The sequence below is a fragment of the Thamnophis elegans genome, chromosome 7 (assembly GCF_009769535.1).
Source record: "Thamnophis elegans isolate rThaEle1 chromosome 7, rThaEle1.pri, whole genome shotgun sequence".
NCBI lineage: Eukaryota > Metazoa > Chordata > Lepidosauria > Squamata > Colubridae > Thamnophis > Thamnophis elegans.
In genome coordinates this window covers 46,464,735-46,490,311 of record NC_045547.1, presented here as the reverse complement: position 1 = coordinate 46,490,311, position 25,577 = coordinate 46,464,735, and the positions used below count along the sequence as shown (strand labels likewise).

Sequence of the window (25,577 nt, the reverse complement as noted above, 5' to 3'; positions counted from 1 at the left end):
ACAACAGTGTCTTCTAAACCAGAGTTCCCCAACCTCTCTAGCTTTGACCGCATGGTGAAAAGCCAAAAAATATGAAATGTGTTTTCATATTTCTATAGAATCTGCTTATAGGTTTGGGACTCAGCTTGGAAAACCATCTTGTGTCATTCTTAGATTTTGGGCCTCATATAAATCTTGTCAGACTGAAGCACTCTATTCTCTGCATCTACCATATACTCTAAGAACTATTAGGGAAGGAATGTCTTCACCCTCTTCCTCATCCACAAAATCTCTGGACTGAACTGTGTCTTTTTCCTCTGGAGTGCACCCCCTTCATCCTCGGAATCCATCCTACTACATTTCATCACAAAAGGCAGGTTTAGCACAAATATCAGTCTCCGTCAAGAAAGTTATCCCCCTCCCTCAAGCTATATATAACTTCATAGATGAATAAGAAGGAACAAAGGATAACTTACATCCATAAATAATAAGTCTTTTCTAAGTATGCTATTGTTCAATAACAATGTTTTCCACAGCTAAAGTAGGAATAAAGTATTCCTAGCTTTATTTAGTTACCATTTAGTCATTTATGCCAAATGGAGATCTGTTGTGATTCAAATCTCTGGAGGTTGGCTGAAATTGATATTAATTTTACGCTTCAAGAGCTTGATTTTTCATTGCAACTTTGATTACAAATAATTATCTTGGTATACAGCTTTACTGATCATACCTTAGGCATGAAAAGCATTTCATTTGAGTATGTATATGCTGAAATAATCTTTAAATAGTAGTTGAAATATGAACCATTTGCACCAACTCACCTGTTTATTTGTTTGTTTGTTTTGCAGGGTTGTTAACAGAGATATATTATATACAGTATGTGACTCAAGGCCTGCTGCCCCTTAAATTGCTTAGATATGTCTTGAAGCTAATTGGAAATATTATTAACAGCTGTCCCTAAGGAGAAAGCCATATTAAGCTCAAGGCTTACTTCTGCAATGTTTATTATAGTACTGTAAACTGTTTTAAAGTGTATATCTTAGGTCCATTACAAGAATAAATAATTAAAGATTTTCTAAATTGGGGCTGCTGCAGATTTTTTTATCTTATTTGTTACACTAAATTAATTAAGAAACAGCCTTAAATAAATGTATAGCAATAGCAATAGCAATAGCAGTTAGACTTATATACCGCTTCATAGGGCTTTCAGCCCTCTCTAAGCGGTTTACAGAGTCAGCATATTGCCCCCAACAACAATCCGGGTCCTCATTTTACCCACCTCGGAAGGATGGAAAGCTGAGTCAACCCTGAGCCGGTGAGATTTGAACAGCTGAACTGCAGAACTGCAGTCAGCTGAAGTAGCCTGCAGTGCTGCATTTAACCACTGCGCCACCTTGGCTCTTAAATGTATAATGTATACATAAATGTATAATGTATCTATAAGTATTAATATGGTTATACACTATTAAATTTGAACTAAACCAACAAGAACTATTTTGAAAGGTTTGTTCCTTATTGCTGATCACCTTTTATTTTGAGAACTGTTGTTTTTGTTGTGAGTCTATATTAGTGATGGCTAAACTTTTTGTCCTCATGTGCCGAAGGTGCGTTTGCACGCGCATGGCCACACCCATAATACAATGTGCATGGCCCCCCATGACCCCACCCACATCCCATTTAGGGCCTAGCAGGCCACCCTGAATCCTCCTGGGGCCCAAAAAGGGTCTCGGGAGGGCACCACACATCCCGCGCTACCCCCCTGTGCATGCTTATGCTATTACAGGAGTGATGTCGGCCTTGTATGCAGCTTTATTCCTCTCTAGCATTCAACTCCATTGTTCAGGGATACATTTCCTACCTCTCTAGGATTTACCTCTATCTGCTCCTGTGAGGTACTCCCTGTTCCTGTTGGATGTATATCAATGGCTTGTATAAAGTTTTGCAGAGGTCCAAAAATCAGCTGGCTGGCAGTGCATGCTTGGTGGAGCTCAGATAGGGCTCAGGTGCCATCAGAGTGGCCTCCGATTGCCATCTGTGGCATGCATGCCATAGGTTCACCATCACGAGTCTATATTAAAGGCTACATTAAATTGCTACTGCTATTTACAATTTCTGTAAACTGCAAACATCTTCCTATAAGAAAATGTGAAATATAATGTAAAATATTTAAAACAATATAGAACATTTAAAAGCATAGCCGAATACAGGGTAAAATAATTTATAAGAGATCATAATAAAAAGTACAGTACTGTTCTACATAATATCTGCTTGGGTAAATTAGGTTTTGAGAAATACATTAAGTTTCCTTGCTTACTTTTTCCTGCAATAAGACAATTTGTATGAAATGGTTGGGAAGAGGTATACAGTACTTGCTGTTTTTTAAAAATATTCTACATTGCCCAGCAATACTTAAAGCAAGAGGTGGCATTCTTACAATTGTTAAGTTCTCACGCTGCTTATTGTTAGAAGTAGATTGTGTAATGAGCCACCTAGCCCTAGAAACTATTAAGTAGAAGAAAATCTTACATGAATAGTTGTTTTGTATTGTGATATACTACATGCGTCTATCCTTATATTATTTTCCTTTGAACAGTTCATATTTTTACTACAAAATTGCCGATTTTGAAAGTTAAGAATCAAACATGTGATACATATATGTATATTATTTTAGCAAAAGTAAACCCAATCTGAATTTGTAGCGAAAATTTTAAATAATATTCATTACATTGAAAGACAAAATGTTAGGTATGCTTCATAGCTACTGTTTGTATAATAAGGAAATATAAATCTAAAGCTGAAGACTCTACCAGCACTAGTAATACACTAATCATGGAAGTAAATTGGCAGCATAAGAACTCACTTTGATTTTAAGACAGACCTTTATAAATCTCTGAGAGGTATTATACTCTGTCCAGATTGGCGGGAAAATTCATTTCTTTCCGATAGCAATATTTCCCCCCATAAATTATTACTTGACACAGGATGAGAATTGTTTGACATTTACCAAGAATACATATGCTGTTGAAAACAAGTGGAAAAAATGATAAGAGCTGCAAACATGGCTGCTGAAATGTCTTTAAAGATCAGTTTAAGGATTAGCTGATACTTTGGAGGGACCGCTTGCCCTAAGGATCCTCAGTGGAGACCGGAGGACTTTATGTGCAAAAGATTAAGTTGTGATTTAAATGACCTCTTTAACACTGTGATGTCATAATTAACATTTCATCTCAAAATCCGAGCTTGCTGCATATGGGCCCTAGTCCTTTCCAAATGGATTTTTGAACTTTTTGAAACCTAAACAGGTTTTTCTCTCTTTTTATCTTTCCAGGTTTCTTTCCTACTCCATTCCTAACTTACATAAAATTTTCTTTCAGAACAAGTCATAGTTGTGAGGCAGTATTGGTTGTGCTTGTTGATGAACAAATTGCAACAGAATTGCAACTCTCTTGGTTCTTCTTGATGTCTTTGGACCTTTCAATGTTATTTTTCTGGATTGCCTACAGAGATTAGGAGTGGGAGGCATGGTGTTTTTCTGGTCCTCCTCTGAGATAGGGTACAGATCCCCCCCCCCCGAGATCCTATGAGGTATACCTCTAGCTTGAAACTCCTGTTCCTCCTTTCTAGCAACTACAAGAGGTTGCAGAATGTGGTCCAGTGTAATCAATATGCTGATGATAACAAGTTATATATCTCAGCCCTTGGCAAGCCAATGATGCTATCCTTATGTCTGGAATGTATATGGTTGAGACTTAGGACCTGCCAAATATCAAGTAATTCCATATTTGGTCCTAAATAGGATAGTGCTTTTCTCTTCTGGATTGGAAGTTGCAGCTGACAACTGATAAGTCAGCTTGTTGAATTCCAAACATAGATCCTGTTATCTTATTTGTAATCACTCTCCTTCAGCATATAGTGTATATTATAAAATAAATTTGGTAAATGATTTATTATGGACTTGATTCAAAATGATTTATTATGGATTTAGATTCTGTTTCTACAAGGATCTCATCTTTTATCAACCACAGGTCTTAATGAAACAATATTTATATGGCATTTCATGGTTTTTAAATGTATTTTTAAAATCCATCAAAAGTATTCCTTGTAATCAAAGCCAGCATTATCAGCATCCATGGATATTACACAAGGAGTATAGCTGATCTTATGTAAGACCAATTTATGTAAATATTGTGGAATTTAATTTGATTTATTAAGCAACCAAACTGCTGCTCTGGATGCTATTGATTATTTATCAAATTGCATGTTTTGTTATTGTTACATAAATGGGAAAGCCAGTGTTATGGAGGAACATATATGCTATTTATTTTCATTATATTGTTAAAGCTGCATTGTACATAAGTGACTCAATATCTCTATATTGCTTTTCTGATCTGTGTTTGTATGGGTGTTGCTGCTTCTTACAAAATAGGATGGTACATTTAAAGCTAAAGCTGTCATAACAGTTTATAATTTGTATATCACAAAGTCTTCTTTACAATCACCTAATTACTGAAGCACCTACTTCGCAACAAGCATAATATTGAACACAATATTATCAGAACATTTCTTCAGTTTTATTATTTTGCAGCACATGATAGCTTATCACTTGTCATTTACCTGAAGTAAAGGTGATAAACAGATTCAAAAGAATTCTGTTTCCTACTTCATAATGCAATGCATTTTAATTGTTTTGATTGTAAATTGAAGTTATTACTTTTTTGGGATTTAATTTAGAATTCTGTTTGTAGGGGAATGAACATGTGGATTTCCAAATTATACTGAATTACAGTTCCTGTACTTTGGCCATTCTGGCTGGAGTTTTGGGGAATTGTAGCTCAAGAACATCTGGAATATTAAATATTCTGCTCAATGCTCAAGAATGCTAAATTAAATAATTCAGAATCTAATATATTGGCAGGGAGAATTAAAGCTCTGTAAAATAAATGGAAATTGGTATCAAAATGATACAGCCACATAACTACATTGTAAACTTTCTTAACATTAGCTCTTGTGTAGTAACATTTGATCAAGCTTGAGTCTTAAAGTAAAATTTCAATCTAAAATATGTATAATGTTATTTGATGGCCTTTCTTTAGTCTTTAATCCAAAAGGGAAATGATATATTTGCATTAGATTGAAAATGTTGGTTTGAAAAAAATAAGGCCAATGTTTAATAATAAACCTAGCTATCAACAATGCCTGTACTTTTCAACAGTAGTCATAGAATGATATGCTAAAATAACAAGTAATACTTATTTTTGGAAATGTTTCTGACAGTTGTAAGATTTGCTAGAAGCAAAAATTAAAAAGTGGAAATTAAAGTGGAAAATGTATTTGAATGTAAGAAAATAAAAGTTCATTAGCAGGATTGTAAGACTTTTCTGGGCTGAGGACCATATTCAGCTTTGGAGTATATGAAATGGGCAGAGCTCAGACAAAACTAATTTTGTTTATCTTTAAAATTGAATATGCTAGCATTACACTCATTATGTATTTAATAATTTTCCTTTTCTAATACATCAAAAATTATAGCGAAGTAACAAAATTTCCAGATCTCTGCAGTTCAGGTTTGCAAAGATCACAATGAGCCTGCATCCTCAGTCTGTGTATCTATGATTTATAGAATAATAATTTGGAATGTTGGTACTTTTATTACATATTGAAAACTAACTTTAAAATGTTCTAAATTTACGCTAAGCATGAGTATATAATACAAATATTATAAACGTATGCCTAAAATGTATAGAGGTTATACAGCATATATTTTATATATTTATGTATGTATGTATTTTTAGGATTATTTAACTATTCACAAGTATGGCAATGCTGCAAGGAAAGACCTATGGAATACACTGTCAGAGGTAAAACCATTAAACATATTTCATCAACAAATGTAATTTATTTTGTGGGCTAATGTTTGTTACTTGGCTTAGAGGCTTAAAAATTTTAGACCTCAAAATCTGTTCATCTTGCTAGCACATTTCCTTGCTCCTTGCCTTTAGAATCAGAGGTAAACAACTGTCATTGATTTTAGAAACTGTGATGGATTCAGATGTAGAACATGAAAAATAGGCAGTCTTTGTTCAATCTACAGGTTTAGTGTTCACAGAAGGTGCAGAAGTAATTTGGCCATTAATTGGAAATATTGATAACATAGCGGCAGAATGCAGTGTCACACAAGCTGCAGAAGCTCATGGAAAGTTTTCTTTCCTGATTTCTCCTTCCCACAATTTGCTTCTTCAATTCTCCAATCTTCTTATGCAGATTTTAAACACATGTTAAGGATATTGTAAGAGGAGGATTTACTCTTCTGCTAGACATCTCCTAAAAGAAATTATTTTATTAGAATCAGAAAATTGGAGTTTACCTAGAACCTATATCACATATATTAAATGACATAAGATAAATTAGTAATGGAATCTGCATTAGAATCTATTACAGCAAGAGAGATCATGCCTTTAGGAGTATCTGGAAGGATATGGGAGCTTCAAATGGACAGGATTCTCTATGATCTAGTCCTTCCATTTGTGCATTGGACCCCAGTCTCATCTGGCAGATAAAAGCAGCCAGAGAGGAAATTAGGAGTATAATCATGGAGGAAGAGAAAGTTTCAGCACCTTGAGAGCAGTAGTGTTTTACTGATTCTTCAAGAAGCCTTGTCATATAGCAAAACTGAACAAGTCATCCATTCTCCAACTGTATCCTCTTGGGGAATATTATGGAGAAAATACAGTTATTGGAGGAAACCGATTAATTGGATCGAGAATTCCAGATTCAGGCTCAGGCATGGGAGAAACTGTATTGATCTCTTTCATGGAAGTCTTGTGGACTTGGAAGGAACATTACCTTTGTTCTCTGAGATGTTTGATTTCATCCTGGTAAAATCTGCCCACCTGCCCAATTAGTTTAAGAACACATGTTCAGAGTCCCACCTTCCAGGAGATGTATCTGCAACCCTTGTAGTTAAGATGATTTTGCTTAGAGTTTAACATATTAATATAAAACTAAAGTGGTGGCTAAAATTGTCACTATTGTTGTTCTGTATTAACTTTTCATGTAAAGTTAATCTTGCAATTAAAATTAATAGCCAAGTCTTCATGAAATAGAAATAGAGAAAGGTATGTGCTTCATATGTTGGTGAACTATAGTTTCCAACAGCCCCAATCAGCATAGCCAATGACAAAGTAGATTGGAGTCAAAAGTAGTTTAAGAGCATCTGGAATGACACAGACTCTCTACTACTGGGATAAAGCAAGTGAAATAATAATTTTTTACCTGTTACATTTTATGATTGGTATTCTCTGGATGGAATTCTATGCTGCATTGAGCACTAACCCATTGAACGTAGTAGAATGTATTTCTAAATGATGATATAATTGTGATATTAAATTGGATGGTTTAAATAGAATTTAAACAAACTTAATATATCTGCAGAGATAAAAAAGCTTCAGATAAAATCATGAAGACATTAATGAATACACTGAATCCTTTTACTAAAAGAGACAATGTGGTAATAATATGATTTCAGAAAGGAGTTCTGTATTTTTTGTTTGTTTTAAGGCACTTAAGAAGATTGGGAAATTTGTGAATATCGAAGAGGTAATGGATCAGTGGACACTCCAGATGGGTTACCCTGTTATCACTATGAAAAGAAATGAAAATGTAGACAGTATTATAGGAATCTCTCAAGATCACTTTGTTTATGACCTTGATAAAGATCCCGGTTTGAGAAACAACAGGTATTTTACATTTTCTAGTATACATACTATATTTTATAATTGTTTTAATACTACCGCTAGAGAAGGACAAATATCTTCATAAATGGTTATATAAAGATTTGTGAATAATAACAGTGATACCACAGTATGCCTTTTGCTATTTTTTTTTAAAAAAAACATTATTTACAGGTACTATGTTAAAATATTGAAAAATATCATCAGAATCTACACGTTTAGAAAGATGCAGATAAAGACTTGAATTTATGTCTGGAAATTTTCAATAATAGATAGTTTAAATGTGTTCAGTCATCTTTATGTTTTTTTTTTACATATGGACTTTCACAGAGGAAGAACAATTAAATATTAAATCAGAAAAATAAACACTTAGTATAGCGCAAGTATATAACTGATAAACAACTCCAAATCTGTTAAATAGGGCAACTTAATATGGGAAAACCTATATATTAATATGGTACATGTAAACTTGGAAGTCTAGAGATAATAATGGAACTATATTGTCTAATTCTTGGCATCCTCTGTATGTACATTAATAGCAATTGGGGGAGGCATTGAGACCGCAGGGGCAAAGTATGCTTAAAACTTTCCTTCCCATCTGCTACTGCCTCAATCTGTTTACTTCCTTCATTGCTTTTTTAAATGTATATTTAATTACTTACATTTGATTAATGTGTCATGGAATTCAAATTTCTGAGAAATTGTGTTATATTTTATAATTTTGCCAAAATCGTAGAGCTCTATGAATACAGCAATAGTGCATTTATTCAATACAGTACAGAATATTGGCAGTGGGTCTTGAGTGGGAAAGGAAGGAAAATAATAGGCTGAAGGAATCTGCAAACTTTAATCTCCATTTCACTTATTCTACCAATTGCATAAGGATGAGAAAGCAATTTGTTGTTCACTACTTTAACTAACCTTTAATGAACCTTTAATACCTTGATGACCAGAGTAGCTGTTACATCAATCTTGATCTTTCTGTTAGACCTATTTGCATACCTATTAATTACTGCACTAAATAACTAGTGGAAGGGACAATTGTTTTCTTGCTTGTACTGTAGTAAGTATGTGATTGCCTCAGAAATTGCTGTTTATATACAAGATGTAAAATTGCTGTATACAAACAGATAGGTGATTTTTTCCCAAGATTAGAGCAAACAGGAAACCAAAGCAAAGTCCATTATGCAAGGACTTTCCTCTCTATGAGCTGTTTTTCCATGTACATTTCCATCACTTGCTGGCTGACTAATTCCCTTACAATGAAACAAAATGAGGTTGTCGTTTGCAGTTTCCATTTCTTTCCACAAGTACATACGTTCTGATAGCTATGGTGTTGTTGTTACCATGGTAGTGACAATGGTCATTTGTTTTATTTAACACTGTTATTTGGTTAGTCACAGCACCATTTAATGCAAAAAAGAGGGTGGTAGATACAGTATTCGTAAATGATTGATTCTGTTATGAACTATGATTTTGTGAAAAATAAACCAATTAAATTGATCACTGCCAATCTTCCCATTATTTTAAAAGGCCATTCTCAATATCAATCCTGACTAATTTTTTCCTAATGCTAATTTTTAAACTTCTATGCTGCCCAGCTCTCAAAGTTTACATTTAACAGAGAAATCTAATGGAGTTAGAAATAAATGTACCATGTTTTACCCCTTTATTTTCATAAATATACAGAATGTTGGAGATGAATGTAAAATAGGAAACAGAATAGGACAAAAATAATTTAAAAATAATTTTAAGAAATTCATTTGCAATCATTATTGCTTAGAGAAGGAGGTATGAACAAATTTAAATTAAATAGGGTATAATTTTGCGACCTGTTTCCAAAATGCATCACTCATTGCCCATTTCAGCACAAACTGATTTTGAAACCTATACTTTTCTGACCTTTTCTTCACCAATAATTTGGGACAACATAGATGTTGCTACATTAATAAACAGAAACACTAGAGATAATGATCCATTGTCCTGACTTCCTTTGCAATTTAGTATACATCGATATTATTGGATGTTTTGTGGAATAAAAAAAGCAGGCTAATGTTGCCAAAATTGTCTGGAGTAGACCAAAACCAGCCCAGAAGACAGCAACCAAAATTGGAGTTTCTGGGCTAATTCACAAATCTAAATAATTAATGAGCGCAAATTATTAAATCTAGTAAACAAATATATAGATAATAATCTAAATACCTACTGGTTATATAATAGTTTTTCTGCAGTGTGGTATCTCTTAGTCATATGAATTAATTACTACCCAGAGCAAAAATTTGATTTCAAATTTTATTAACATTTTTAAAAAATGTGTATGTATACCTTTCCATTTAACACATGACTCTGGTTGGCTGCCAGGCAATTAAACAATCTATAAGTAAAAAGTATTTTAAAATATTGCATTCAGAATGACTCATACAATCACAATATCAAATAACTTATCCAACAACCTTGCTCACTGGCCAGGGAAGATTTATGGATTCTTAACATCATAATTTTATTATTGGAAGGAATTTGCCTCTAAGATGTCCAAAAATGACAGTTATTTTTAAAACAAAAAATTTTTATGATTTGATTTATGATTGAGCTTCTTATCTTTTGAATAGTAAATGAGGTTTTGTAAAATTCTTTAAAATTCCATCTAAAAAAAATATTTGTAATTATGTAATTATGTCTAGCATTTTAGCATTCATGTTGTTCTAGAAAGAAGTTAGGTACCAGAAAACAAAAATGAAAAGGGAGAAACTGAGAAAGCAATCAGTAATTTCTCAGATTAAGCATCAAATCAGCAATAAAATATTGTAATTTAAACACTAAAGAGAAGTATTTAAATACTCAAAGGTTTCCACTTTCACAGACACTTCATATATTTAAGAAAAAATTTATTCTCTGAACTTGCTTCTTTGGCTCAAGTATTTTGAGCACCACCAAAGCAGAGTTTCTCTGTGTGACTGGGAGGGGGAACAGTTGAGAAGAATTAGATTTCCATTTGCCAACACAAGCCAAATATTATTTATTTAAATGTATTATAGCCAAAAGTCCTTCAGGCCAGCGGTGGGATTCACTTACCTTCTCTACCAGTTTGCAAATCTGTGTATGCACAGTGCTCACGCATTATGTTGGGGCAGGTGGGCGGAGCCTCATGAAGCCGCCACTACTGGTTTGCCCGAACTGGAGAGAACCGGTTGAATACCACCTCTGATTCAGATTCTAGGAAGTTTACAGATACACAAACAATAAATGCAGTTAAAAACATATATCATCCTGACAAACCAGGTTTGTCCTACCAACACATTACAGTAACTCCAAGCCTGAGACCAAAGCCAGATCTTAAGGACAATTTAGAACTCCCAGGAGGGAAAATACTGTGCCCATCTCTGGGGAGATGTTGTTCCAGAGGATGGGGATCACAACAGAGAAGGCAAGCTTCTTTAGTCTCATAAGATGACATCATATAATAGAAGGAGCCTGGAGCATTCCCACTGCCAGGCAGAAATAGTTGGAGATCAGCGATCCCTAAGCTGTAAAGGGCTTTATAGGTAACAGTATCTTGAATTGCACCTGGAAGCTAACTGGCAACCACCAACATAGCAGTAGAGCGTATGAGCACAGACAGATCATGTTGTTACTACTATTGCTTGCAGTGCTGCATTTTGTACCAGCTATCTTTTCAGATGATCTTCAAGAGCAGCCCTGTATACACACATTGCAATATGCCAGTTGTGAGGTGACCAGGGCATGAGTAACTGTCTGAAGGTTCTCTGTCTGAAATATCAGTCATTATTTTAGTCCATCATTGCAGGAGGAATGATGGCACCATAAAAAAAAAGTATTTGCACTATAGAAAAAGTATTTGCTTTTGTACAAATATTTGCTTCTTTATTGTATGCCATAATTCAAAGATTCTGAGCACCAACCCAGCTACAAATATTTTTCTTTATTAATTCTATGGTTTTTGTAGTCAGAATTGGGAATCAGTAGTAAATCATGATTGAATTGCTTACCTCTCTGAGCCCAGGAGTTAATAACTCGATATCATTAGTGCTGCCAAAATCAGCAAAGCCACCTATGGAGAATAGATGTCAGTGTATGCAGACGTACCCAGTGCCACTATTTATTCATATTTGGCCATTGGCAAAATGTTTGTAGAATGTAGAAAGCATTTGTCTAAGTCTAAATAAATCCTGTACACACTATGTGAATGTTAATATAATTGCAACTTAAGTAGAGTGACCTCATAGAATGAATGCCTCCCTGTTACCTTGGGCTACTTTTTCTTTACATCACTATTTACTATGTCATGGGAATGGACAGTGTGAAATCCTTTTATATGACATATACATGTAGACTAGACAAATCCCAATACTATAAAATGGAATTCTTTGTCTATTTTATACTATTTTATTGTGTCTGTTGTATTATGTTATGCTTGTAAATAATTTATAACTTCAATACGGTTCCTAAAGGGATGCACAGTATTGTAAGAATAGCAATTCTGTTTTTTAAATAATTGCTTTTTGAAGATCCTTGAAATAATCCTATTCTAAAATACGCTGCTCTAATCGTGTTTGTTTTCTGTCATCGGAGTATTGCCTAAACCCAACTACCTGATTTATTTTTAGATGGAATAGAAGGAAGTCAATAATAAGGATTGCAAATAACCATGTGAATGTCAGGCTTAGTAAATATGCCTGTGTTTTTAATGTATATTTTCAATCCACTTTACTAATATAGTTATAATCATCCATATGTGAAAAAATCTTCTGATTCACCCATTATAAAATGCATATTTATAGCAATTTGTTTAGCGATTTCTTAAAAAAATTATTGAAAATGGATGTTGAGAATACTGTCAAAGTGAGTTCAAAGGGTTGGCCTTGACAGAAAATTTCTATAATATTAATCTCAGAAAATAAGATGTTACATGTGTGCGTCAGTACTTATCAGTAAATGCTGCCACAAAATAGTCTTTTTATAAAATAACGTACTTTTCAACAATAACAATCATTATTTTTCTTTTGTGATAGAAATTAATTTTGAAGTTGATTCTGGATCATATAAAAGGAATTGATTATTACATTAACTGACATTTCCACAGGAATATTTTGAAATGATTCATGTAAATTTTGAAGAAGCATTGTTTTAAATCCAGCTCTTCTATTCAGCATACTGAATACACTTTTATAATTGCTAAATAATCTTTATAGTTGCTCAAATCAGGTAGCTTGTTTAGCAAAGGCCTAATCACTGACATACTGTAATTGCATTATATAAAAAATTAATACATTTCTACAGAAATTCATCAAACCAAGGATAGCCTCCTTGAGTGCATATGGATTAATATAAAAGGAAAAAAGAACAACATTGCCATGGATGTATACTACAGGTCACCCAGCCATAAAGAAGAAATTGGTGAACATTTTGCTAATCAGTTAATTAATTTATGTAGGAAACACAGTAGTAATGAAGGATTTTAATTACCCTGACATCAGTTGGGAAACAAACTCTGCATCAAGTGGCAGGTCAAACAGGTTCCTGATGTGCCTAGCAGACAGTTTTGTCATCCAAAAGGTAGAGGAGGGAACTAGACTAGAGGGTCAGCTGTACTGGACTTAATCTTATTAACAGAGATGAAATGATAGAAGGGTTGAAGTTGCAGAAACTTTGGGGGAGAGTGTCCATGTCATATTGGAGTTCAATATAATGCAGCTACAAGTAATAGGACAAGTTGATGCATTAGACTTTAAAAGAGCTGATTTCAACAAACCTAGAGTTTGGGAAGGATTCTATGGATGAAAATCTTAAACAAGAAAATAATTCAAGAAGCTTGGGAAACTCTAAAAAATATGATTATGAAAGCCCAGTTGAGCATGATACCACTGAAAAAGAAAAAGAAGAAATCAAAGAAGAAATCAACATGGTTGCATAAATAATTATCTGATAAACTGAAAGACAAGCATAATGAACAAGTCCCAGACTAAACTTCCAGGTAATGGTCAAGTAGTCCATCAAACAGATAACCAGATGCTCAAACAAGTTCATGAACACAAAGTCTCCTGGCAACTTAAACTAAATCCACCTAGCTCACGAACTGCAGAGTCTTGGAAACACAAACATCTGGCCACAACCCACAAACATTGCTTACAGCAACACCTCCCTCTGCCTGCTGTGCTAAATAGCTCCCAGTGCAGCCCATTAAGGGTGGGGGCTTTTTCCTGAGCAATCTGGCAGACCTCTGCCTCTCTGCCCTGTGTTCTTTGGGATTCACTACAGCAGGCATTCCTCCCCCTCTTCCACACTGGCCTGCAAGCTCTCCCCAGCCGAGGCCTCTTCTGCTGACAGTTCAGGTTCAATAATTCCTGATGTGACAGGAATGATCTCTTTCTCTCTCAAGGCCTCTGAAGAAGAAGTGGAGGAGTCATCGTCCACAGGAGACACCATACCACCAGGACCAGATGGATTATATTCTAGAGTTCTGAAGGAGCTGGAATCACTGAACCATATCTTTCAAATATCCTGAAGCACGAGGGAACTACCAGAGGACGGGAGGGGGGGGGAATCTGATGATTCCTACCTTCAAAACAGGGGAGGGGAGATGCATCCAGGAAACTACAGACCAATCAGCCTACATCAATATCTGGAAAGATCCTGGAAAAGATAATCAGGCAACAGATCTATGAACCACTAGAACCAAGCAACCCAAAGCCAACATGGATTTGTCAAACAGATCAAGCCAAACAAACTTATTTCATTCTTTGACAAAGTGACTATATTAGTAGACAAGTGAAATTCCGTGGACATAGTATACTCGGATTTGAGTAAGACATTTGACAAAGTAGACCACAACCTACTTCTCAGACCTAGAAAAATGTGGAATAAGCAGCATCACCACCAAGTGGATTCGCAACTGTTTGCCAAAGCACACTCAACTGTAGTCCTTAATGCAATTACATCTGCATGGAAGGAAGGAAGCAATGGTCTACCCCAGGGTTCTTTCTTATGACAGTAATCTTCATAAATGGTTTCGAAGAGTGGATACAAGGGAAACTCATCAAATTTGCAGACAACATCAATCTGGCAGGAATAGCCAACACCTCAAAAGATAAGCTGAAGATGGAGAAGGAGCTTGACAGATTTGAACACTGGGTCCTATCTAAGAAAATGTAAATTAAAGATAAGAAAAGTAAGATTTTACACTTAGGGAAGAAAAACCAAATGCACATGTATAGAATAAGTGGAGCTTGGATCAATAACAATAACTGTGAAAGGGATCTAGGAGACCTAGAAGAGAAGCACATAAATATGAGCCAGCAGTGTGCTGCAGCTACCAAAAGCCAATGTAGTCCTAGGATGATATTTTGATACAAGATATTTTAGGATTACATGACTATGTCTTGATGGTGACAGGTATACATCTGCCCAAAATTGCCTTCACACAATTGATGACTTTGGCAGAAATGGCTCTATTTCTTCCTGCCAAACTTTGGAGCCTTGAAAAAATATGTCAAAATTGACACTAGCTCAAGATCATTATTTGAAATTTTCCATTAAGGTTTGTGGTGATTAGGTCTTCCCAGCCAGCAGTGTGTAGCTGTAGCCACTTCATGTGAATCAAAGTCACATGAAGTGTTTATAATATCTTGGTAAGGCCATACTAGGGATACTGCATCCAGTTTTGGTTGCCACAATACAAAAAGTGTGTTTATACTCCAGTGTAGAGAAGAGCAACAAAGATGATCAAGGCACTGGGGGCTAAAACATATGAAGAACGGTTGCAGGAATTGGTAGGTGTAATTTAATGAAAAGAAGGACTAGGGGTTACATGATAGCAGGGTTCTAATATCTCAGGGGTTGCCACAACCTATTCAACCTATTCAACCTATTCTCTAAAGTACCTAAAGGCAGGGCAAGAAGCAATGGGGGGAGAGAAGAGGAGAAATTCTACGGTGGTTCTCCTCTTATCTCTCCGGTAGGTCGCAGTCGGTGTTGGTTGGGGGACAGAGGTCGACCTCCAGGCCCCTCAAATGTGGGGTGCTGCAGGGTTTGGTCTTGTCCCCCCTCCTATTCAACATCTACATGAAGCCGCTGGGTGAGATCATACGACGGCACGGGATAAAGTACCATCAATATGCAGATGATACACAATTGTATCTATCTGCCCCATGCCAGCTCAGTGTAGCTGCGGACGTGATGTGCCGATGCCTGGAAGCTGTCAGGATCTGGATGGGGATGAACAAATTGGTAGTCAATCTTGACAAGACCGAGTGGCTTTGGATGTTGCCCCCGAGGGACAGTTCAGACAGTCCGTCCTTGATCCTGGGGGGTGAAAATTTACACCCCTCAGAGAGGGCTCACAATTTGGGGGTCCTCCTGGATTCGCAACTGACACTTGAACACCATCTGTCGGCTGTGACAAGGGGGGCCTTTGCCCCGGTTTGCCTGGTACACCAATTGCCGCCCTACTTGGACAGGGGGGCACTTCAGATGGTCACTCAGGCCCTTGTCACCTCAAGGCTTGATTATTGTAATGCACTCTACATGGGGCTACCCTTGAAAAGCATTCGGAGACTACAGCTGGTCCAGAATGCAGCTGCGCGAGCGATATTGGATATATCGAGATACACCCATATTACACCTGTCCTCTGCGAGCTGCACTGGCTGCCAATTGGTCTCTGGATGCAATTCAATGTGTTGGTTATTACCTTTAAAGCCCTACATAGCTTAGGACCAGCCTATCTGTGAGACTGCCTACTGCCATACACCTCCCAATGGCCGATAAGATCCCACATGGTGGGCCTCCTTCGGATACCGTGAGCCAGACAGTGTCGGCTGGCAGGCCCCCGGAGGAGAGCCTTCTCTGTGGCTGTTTCGACCCTGTGGAATCAGCTACCCCCAGAGGTCCGGACCTTACCCACTCTCATGGCCTTCAGGAAAGCCGTTAAAACCTGGCTGTTCTGGCAGGCCTGAGGCTGTTGACCTTAGTGTTAAGGTCCAGCCCCGATTAGAACATATGTGTGTTGTGAATTTTAAACTATGTTTTTACTTATTTTGCTTTTCTTTTTTTTTTCTTCTTTCGTTGTAAGCTGCCCGGAGTCCTCCGGGATTGGGCGACCTATAAATTTAATAAATGAATGAAAGAATGAATGAGACTGGGCAACCACTTCTCTGAAATGGTCTCCTGCTTGAGTGGGGGTTTGCATTGGAGGACCTCCAGGGTTCCTTCCAACTGCATTATTCTGTTCTGTTATTATGCTATTTGTTTTTCTATGATTACGTGTATCCATCTCATCAATCTCATAAATCCCAAGAAAGTCCAAAATGGTATAGTATCATGATGGCGAACCTATGGCACGCGTTCCACAGGTGGTACTCAGCATCCTCTCTGTGGGCACGCAAGCCATCAGCCTAGTTCAGCTCCAGCACATATGCACGTGTGCCTCCCACCAGCCAACTAGTCATCGGGTCTCTGCCATGCATACATGGGGGGCGTGCGGGAGGGGACATGTGCACAGCTGATTTTCGGCCTTCCTGAGGGCTGGGGGGGAGGCCATTTTCACCCTTTCCAGGCTTCAGGAAAGCCTCTGGAGGCTGGGGAGAGCAAAAAGTGGTCCCAACAAGCTATCTGGAAGTTCAAGTACAAATTTCCAGTTGACCCGTTGGGCCTGTTTTTCGCCCCGCCCCCCAGGCTCCGGAGGCTTTTCTGGGGATGGCAAAAATGGTGTCCACCAGCCCGCTGGAGGCCCTCTGGAAGCCAGAAATGGATTGTTTCCAAACTTCCAGTTGGCCCGTTGCACCCTGTTTCACCCTCCCCAGCATCCGGAGGCTTTCCTGAAGACTGGGGAGTGTGAAAAACAGTCCCAACGGGCCAACCAAAAGTTCGGAAACAATCCGTTTCCGGCTTCCGGGGGCAGGAGGGCATTTTTGCTCTCCCCAGGCTTCAGGAAAGCCTCTGGAGCCTGGGAAGGGGTCACATGCGTATGTACAGATGGGCGGAGAGTATAGAATTGGTGTGGGTTATATCAATTAAGATATTAGTTGAAAAAAGATACATCATGTGTCACTTCACATTGTCAAGAAACTCAGGAATGACAGTAGACAGACTTCCTGGAGCCAATTACATAGGTCTTCAAATCTATGCAGAATTTCAAAATACTCAGGCTGCCTAGCCTTCTTGTATAATTTTTTAAGAAAAAAAATAGCACAATATATGTTGATATTGAAGATCCAGAGAATGTTACATTGGCATAGCATTGTGTTGTACATCATAGTATTGCATAAATCATTAAAAATCACCCCTAAATGTGTCTGATTAGCTTTTCCTACTGATAGTAGGAATTCCTTAAAAAACTTAGTTCTTCAAGGGGAACATTATATTACAGTATTACACTATTTTCTTTATAAAATTGTTTTCTTGACATACAATAACTCCATCTTTTCTGGATTAATGTTGACCAAGCCTATGATTGATTTTATTTTACAGTAATTCTTCAGCTTTCCTAGGCTGAATAGATAGAAAAAAATTGTAACAAGGGAATAAAATATGTCCCATAGTTCCAAGGGAATATAACGTATGTTTAGAAACATTAATTTAAAATAATCTTACCTATAAAAGTTAATGCAGTTTTATAATAATTCTTCTGTTACTAATGCACATTGCTATAATTCAATTATTAATTTATTAAAAATGCAACTGTTACTGTTTTAAACTTGGAAAATTTCAGTATATTCTAATATCATATGTTATTGATTCTTGTGTAGGCTTATTGTCATGTTTATAATAAATATGGAAATTTGTGTAGACGTGTTTTCTAATAAGTATAGAAATTGAAGGAAACGTAAGAAGGAGGCTGAGAGGAATGAAAAAGTACAGAGTGGAATATTTGAAAAGAAAAACTAATTCTGACAGCAAAAACATTTTAGGAATGCAGTTCTGGGTGAATTACAGATGGATTTGATAACCTAAGTCTTAACTGAATCAATTAAGACTTTCACACATATAAAGATGCATGTTTACCTGAATTGCTTATTTCTGAAATATGCTTACAGCTTTCTGCAAAAGTCCTGATCAATTATAGCAATGAACATTTAATTATGGGTAAAAAAAAATGAAAATAATGAATTAAATGCAAATGTTAATCTTTTAAAAATAGAAGAGGAAACAGTAAAGGGAACTAATTTAATTTGCTACAGCATAGAGCAAATTTCCATTCTTTAGAAAATACTGCCACTAATTTCATTGGTATGTTGAAAACTTGAGAACAAAATGTGGTGAAGTTTATTATTTCTTCACTAGTCAGTGGAACCTATTCATAAATAACTGATATAATATACAAATACATATGAAAGCCTAAAATTAATTATCCCAACTATTATCATCATGCATTTGCCCAGCTTTCTAGTCTAGTCATCATGCATAATGCTGTAGAATTCAGCTTTCTGCATATTTCACTTTTATCATTCTTTCATTCGGTCTACATTTAGTAGCTGCCTTGCATATAACATTTTTAAAAGAATGTTTTCATTTAGGTATCCACTGCAAGCCAAACCATTGCAGGTTCATAGCCTCTCAATGAAAGTGTGTGTGTGTGTGAGTGAGAGAGAGAGAGAAAGAGACAGAGAGACAGACAGACAGACAGACAGACAGACAGAGACAGACAGAGAGAGAGACAGAGGGGGGGCAGAGTATTTTTATTCATATGACACAGCTTACACTTGCTGACTTTGACATTCTTCGAGTGTTACATTCACACTAACTTTGGTTTTGACTGATCCTAATACTTAAACATAATTACTAATGTGGTCATGTACCGTATTTTTCGGACTATAAGATGCACCAAGATTTTGAAGAGGTAATTTTTTTTAAAAGGTTTTTGCACTCTGCAGGCCTCCTAAACCCTCTACATGCCCCATTTTTTGCAAAAATCAGAAGCTTGGGGACGCTTTTAGAGTGCTCCTGGAGGCTTGGGGGGGAGGCAAAAATGAGCAAAATCAGCCTATTTTTTGCTCATTTTTGCCCTCCTCAGCCCTCAGGAGCACTTTGCAGACGTCCCAAACCCTTGGCACATCCATTTTTTAGAAAAATGGGATGGATGTGGGTGGGGTTTTGGGAAGCCAAAAATACCTGTGATCCTTGGCTTTATTTCATGTGCCTTAAAAAAAAAATGTTGGCCCTTTGCAAATGATAAATTCAGGCCTAAAGGAAAAGTCAAATGTCCTCCATAGGCAATCTGATACGTAAACAAAATAAACATAAAAGAGACTGTCAAAAACAGAAAAAGGAGTGTTTTTTTCTTAGAACTTTTCCCCATATATTTCTGTCATCATATGTTACTCCCTTCACTCTGCAAATAATTACCGTGTTTTCCCAAAAATAAGACAGGGTCTTAATTTCTTTTGACAACCCCCCCCCAAAATAAGGGCTTGGCTTTATTTTTGGAGAGGTCTTATTATTTTTGGAGTGCAGGAGGCAGCAAGCGTGGTCACCTCATGGCTGATGCTGTGGTGCAATATTTTCGGGGAGGGCTAATTTTAGTGCATGTGCTCAAAAGGTCTTATTTTCAGGGAAACATGCTAATATGTCATATAAACTTCAAAAGGACATCAAATTTTTTTTCAAAAGATTTATGTTAAATAAGAAATCAAAATGTACAAATTGCATTACCTGTTCAACTGTTAATTATATCAAAATGTATTTTGTTGCAGCAATTTTGGGAAAGGGTGTTTTATTTTTGCTTTGTTTATATTTTATTGTTCACTTTGATGTCTTCAGTATGCCACCATTGTGAAAAATGTCTATAAACTTAAAACACTTGATTATTAGTCCTTGACTTACATCCATAATTGAGCCCAACATTTCTGTTGTTAAGTGAGACATTCGTTGAGTGTTGCCCCGTTTTACGACCTTTCTTGCCACATGTGGCAAGTGAATAAGTGCAGTTGATAAGTTAGTAACATGTTGTTAAGTGAATCTGGCTTCCCATTGACTGCTTATCAGATGGTCACATAACCTGGGAACACAGCAATGGTCATAAATACAAACCAGTTGCCAAGCATCTGAATTTTAATTACATGGTCATGGGGATGCTGCAAAGGTTGTAACTGTAAAAAACCATCATAAGCCACTTTTTTCAGTGCTGTTGTAACTTTGAACTAAATGAACTGTTGTAAGTCAAGAATTACCTGTACTGAAATATGAGTAATTATAGAGGGATTATAGAGAAATTTTTAATGATAGCCTTATGAAAAAGGCATATTGTTACTGAAACCAAAATGTACACTGTTGCCACAGCCTGTTCCCCTTAAATTACTCTTAGGGGGAGGGGCTGTTGTATTAGTTATTGTCTTTTCTATTTTCTTATTTATTTCTATTTTATTTTATGAGAAATTATCATTCAATGGTAGTACATTTTGTTTTAAAAAGAAAGATGAATAATTGTCTTACTCCTTTGTTGCTATTCACAAATTGATTTTAGAAACAAGGTAACATGTTAGAATCAAAATATTTGCTCTCTTACTGAACATGCTTGATACCTTTGATATAATTCCTGATTGCTGTTGAGTGAGAAGAATCATTTCAGTGTTTTTATTCTTAGAACCCATTCCTTTGTCTTGCAGCTACTTGTGGCAGATTCCATTAACAATTGCAGTAGGAAATACAAGCCACATCTCATCAGAAGCAATTATATGGGTGTCTAACAAATCAGGTAAACATAAACTTTCCTCCCAGTAGAATCTCATAAAGCATTCGTGTGTTTTTCTGAACTATTTCTTCATAATGGATCGTAGAAAAATAATTAGTGTTGCTAAACATAGATTTTGTTTTGGAAAAATGTGTTGTAAAAAAAGAATCTCAAGATTTTCCTGCCGTAATAAAAATAGGAAAAAATGAGAATTATGAAATATCTACTTTATAACACAACATAGTTTGGAAATATTTGTCTTATATAAAATCTGTGATAAATTTATAAAATATATATTTCGTTTATAGATAGTGTAAAATTTAAAATTTAAATTCTGATTTAATCCCAGTTAACTCAAGAAAATTATAAAAAAAAATTCTGATTCTTCAGTCAGTCCTTTTCTGATGTTAGCAAAGAGGGTTTCTTTTAATCTTGGCTTTTTAAGCTTCTGCCACCATCATCCTTTTTTTTAAAAAAAAAAAGCCGCCCCACCCCATACAATTTTAGTAGGAAATTACCTCCAAGTCACTTGGAGTCTCAATAAACAGCTTTGGACTTGGAATGAAGAAGACAGGAAACCTATCTAGCAAGTGTTATGTGCTGTTTCTCTTAGGTGTTTTTCTCACTTATTCTTCTAAGCATGAAGTAGATCATTCCTGAATTGGCACAGTCTGCTTGAATGGAAAGACATGCCCTAACTGTGAAAAGAAGATAAAATGAACCAATTTCATAAAGAAGTTATAATAATGTTATTCTTTGCTGTAATTATATGAAAGGAAGCAGTCAAAACATGTGGTTTTCTTTCCCTTTTGTTCTTTAACAGTTGATTAATTGCAATATCTTAGAACATGGTGCTCAGGAAAATAGAGTATTTGTCCTTTTAAATAATCCTAATTATCATAAGATTTTTGGCTTTAGACATAGTTGACTCAGATTTTCAAAGTTATTCAGATAACTTATTGATTCAGAGCTGGATGTTGAAGCCATGGGTTTTTTTAGGGGTGTGTGTGTGAGAGAGAGTGTAAAAGAGAGAAGCTATGTGACTGCACCTTCCTTTGCTTAAACCAATTCTTTAGATTCATTCTTTGTATTCAAATTCACTGATCCTATCATCAAAAAGAAAGCCAATAGCAGCTAGCAGTCACTGATAAACTATTACATATATTTCTAAGGAAATATATTGAAAATTACCAGTTTGGGAATAAAGCTAATTCATTTTGAAAGCTGTATTTATTCATGAGCAATTCCATTTTACTTCATTTATATGCTAATTAATATGCAGACAGTGAGAGAGGATTGAATGGTGCCAGGTTCATGGAACCATAAGAATTTATACAATACAAATCAGTAGCAATAGTGGTATTAGATTCTAGTCAATGTATTTCAAATAGTATATAGGGATATGTATGGTATGCACGTTAAGTATGAATGGTTGGCTAGTGTGCATGAATGTCATGATGGCCAGGCTGATCCAAGGTACATTAATGAAATTTGATAAGCTTAGCAGATTGTTAGTATCTGAAGGATTAATTTTGGAAGACATGTCACTAGGAGCAGTTCTAAAAGCAATATATAGTATGCAAGATATCTTGTTCATTTTTCTGGAAGGTACCTTGCATTCAAAATGTTCATAACAAAAGAATATTTAGGAAAGTTGCTTTCTTTTGAAAAGTTCTTTGATGCATGAATAACCTAATCATACTTATATTTGCCTTTGTATGTATGCCTTTATGAAACAAAGTGACAATATTCCTTGTATGCCTACTGACAGAACTGGAATGCTGTAGACTGGCATCTTCAATTCCACGGTCAAAAAAAATAAGTAGAATCTTAACTAATTATGTATTTATGTATTTTAATTGGATGTCTTTGGATGATGGAAGACCATGTCCATTATGTGTCTTCATTGATTCAAAAAATACTGGCCACTTTATATGATGAAGAAGCAGTCTCAAATAATAGAAGTTGTCACTTTGTGGAGAAATGATATACTCTCGACTAAGAACCCTGGCTTTAAAAATTCTAGAGAACTCCTCCACTCTTTTTCCAATCTTCCTTTTTCCCCCAACTCTTATTTGTCAAGTGTAGGATCTTGGACTATCTACATGGTACAGTGTTTTTGCAAATGAATTGTGCACACAAAGATCCAGGAATTCTGTCAAAGTAGTTTTTGCTTTATCATTATTTATTGCATAGCAGCATTACTGGTTAGAATACTTTTTTTCTTAAAAGTTTTTTCCTTTTTTTTCTTTTAAAACAAACATTTCATTATTCATCAATCAGTGTTTCATCTGAGTACAAATTTTAATGAGTTTATTCCTTTAATTGCTAGTGTTAATCTCATTTCTGCACAATCTAATATTTACTTAATCACATTTTCATCTTTAGGGATTTCTTCAGCTTTCCAATTTTGTACAAATGCAATTCTTGCTGCAGTTATTACATGAATAATCATATATATATATATTCTTTACTATATTTCCTGGTAAGATACCCAACAAGAACAATTCAGGTTTTAATTCAATATGTTGCTGCACCATCTTCTCCATTGGTTAAAATACTTGATGCTGTTGAGGAAGGTATACTTGAAGACAAGCACCAGCTGATTCCCTCTCACGAATTTGAAATCCAAGTATCAATACAACAGCTTCACAGGGCCCAATATATCTGCCTGTCAAGGAATGTGTGATCTTTCATCTTCTCTGTTCAAATGCAAAATTGCCTGATGCTTCCCTTCATGGTGACATATTTGATGGATTTGACAAATGAGCATATTTTTATATTGAGAAGACAATAACCTTCAATGCTACCTATTGAGAAATTAAAGTTTGACTCTTGTCCTTTTTTTAATTGAAATTTTATTGAAAAAGGCTTTTACAAATATTTACCTCCCCCCACCCGAGCCCAGCCCCCCCAACCTTCCCCCCCCCCCGACTTCCCAGAACAAATACAGGGTATAAATCTTTAACAAAGATGTTCTAAAATAAACTTAAAGAAAGTTAGTATCATCTTTCAATTGAGCTTTAACTCCTCTTTTCTTAGGCTAACTCTAAACAGATTATATAGAGCCGAGGTGGCGCAGTGGTTAAATGCAGCACTGCAGGCTACTTCAGCTGACTGCAGTTCTGCAGTTCGGCTGTTCAAATCTCACCGGCTCAAGGTTGACTCAGCCTTCCATCCTTCCGAGGTGGGTAAAATGAGGACCCAGATTGTTGTTGGGGGCGATATGCTGACTCTGTAAACCGCTTAGAGAGGGCTGAAAGCCCTATGAAGTGGTATATAAGTCTAACTGCTATTGCTATTGCTATATCATTCCTCGCTTTTTCAGTCATAAACTATTTGGAATTTCTTAGTCCCATATTTATTTTGAATATAGTCAATCCATCTTCTCCACTCCAGTTTATATTTTTCATTTGAGTGGTCCTTAACATATGCTGATATTTTAGCCATCTCTGCTAAGTTTGTTACTTTTAATGTCCATTCTTGAATAGTAGGCAAATCTTCCTTCTTCCAGTATTGCGCCATCAACAGTCTTGCTGCCATTATTAAGTGCAAAATCAAGTTAGTCTCTATAACAGTACAATCAGTAGTTATACCTAACAGGAATAACTGAGGGGTAAACTTTATTCTTTTTTAAAGAACATTTTGCATAATCCACCATATTTTTATCCAAAATGCTTTAACCTTTTTACAAGTCCACCATATATAGTAATATGTAACATCAACACAATCACACTCCAGCATTTAGGTTGTAAATTCGGATACATACAGGTCAGTTTTTTAGGATCTAAATGCCATCTATAAAACATCTTATAAAAGTTCTCTCTCAAATTTTGGGCTTGTGTGAATTTTACATTTCTTACCCATATCTTTCCCCATGTATCCAACATTATTGGTTCTTCAAAATTAATCATACAATCTTTGACTAATTCTGTTTCTGAGTCCATTTCTATTAATACATTATATAACCTTTTTATATGCATTTGACGCTCGAGGGTCGCATAACTAGACTCTTGTCCTTCTTAATGTCTTTTAAATACTCCCATTTCTGAAGACTATTTCCTGTGAATTGGATATGAATCATCACCACACATTGTACGCTCACTAAATGGCTTTGGGTATTCTTACTGCATGTACCACTTTTACAACATTCTGCGTTTCTGCTGAAATGTGGACCATGCATCAT

General features: G+C 35.9%; 1 protein-coding gene across 1 annotated transcript in view; it reads left to right on the top strand.

Annotated features, from left to right (window-relative positions):
• Positions 1-25,577, top strand: part of TRHDE (thyrotropin releasing hormone degrading enzyme) — a 272,257-nt gene that overhangs the window by 210,971 nt on the left and 35,709 nt on the right. Inside the window, exons 8-10 of the mRNA XM_032220641.1 lie at positions 5,772-5,837; positions 7,537-7,715; positions 21,327-21,415. Coding sequence (XP_032076532.1) covers positions 5,772-5,837; positions 7,537-7,715; positions 21,327-21,415 — 334 coding nt within the window. The remainder of the gene's footprint in view (positions 1-5,771; positions 5,838-7,536; positions 7,716-21,326; positions 21,416-25,577) is intronic.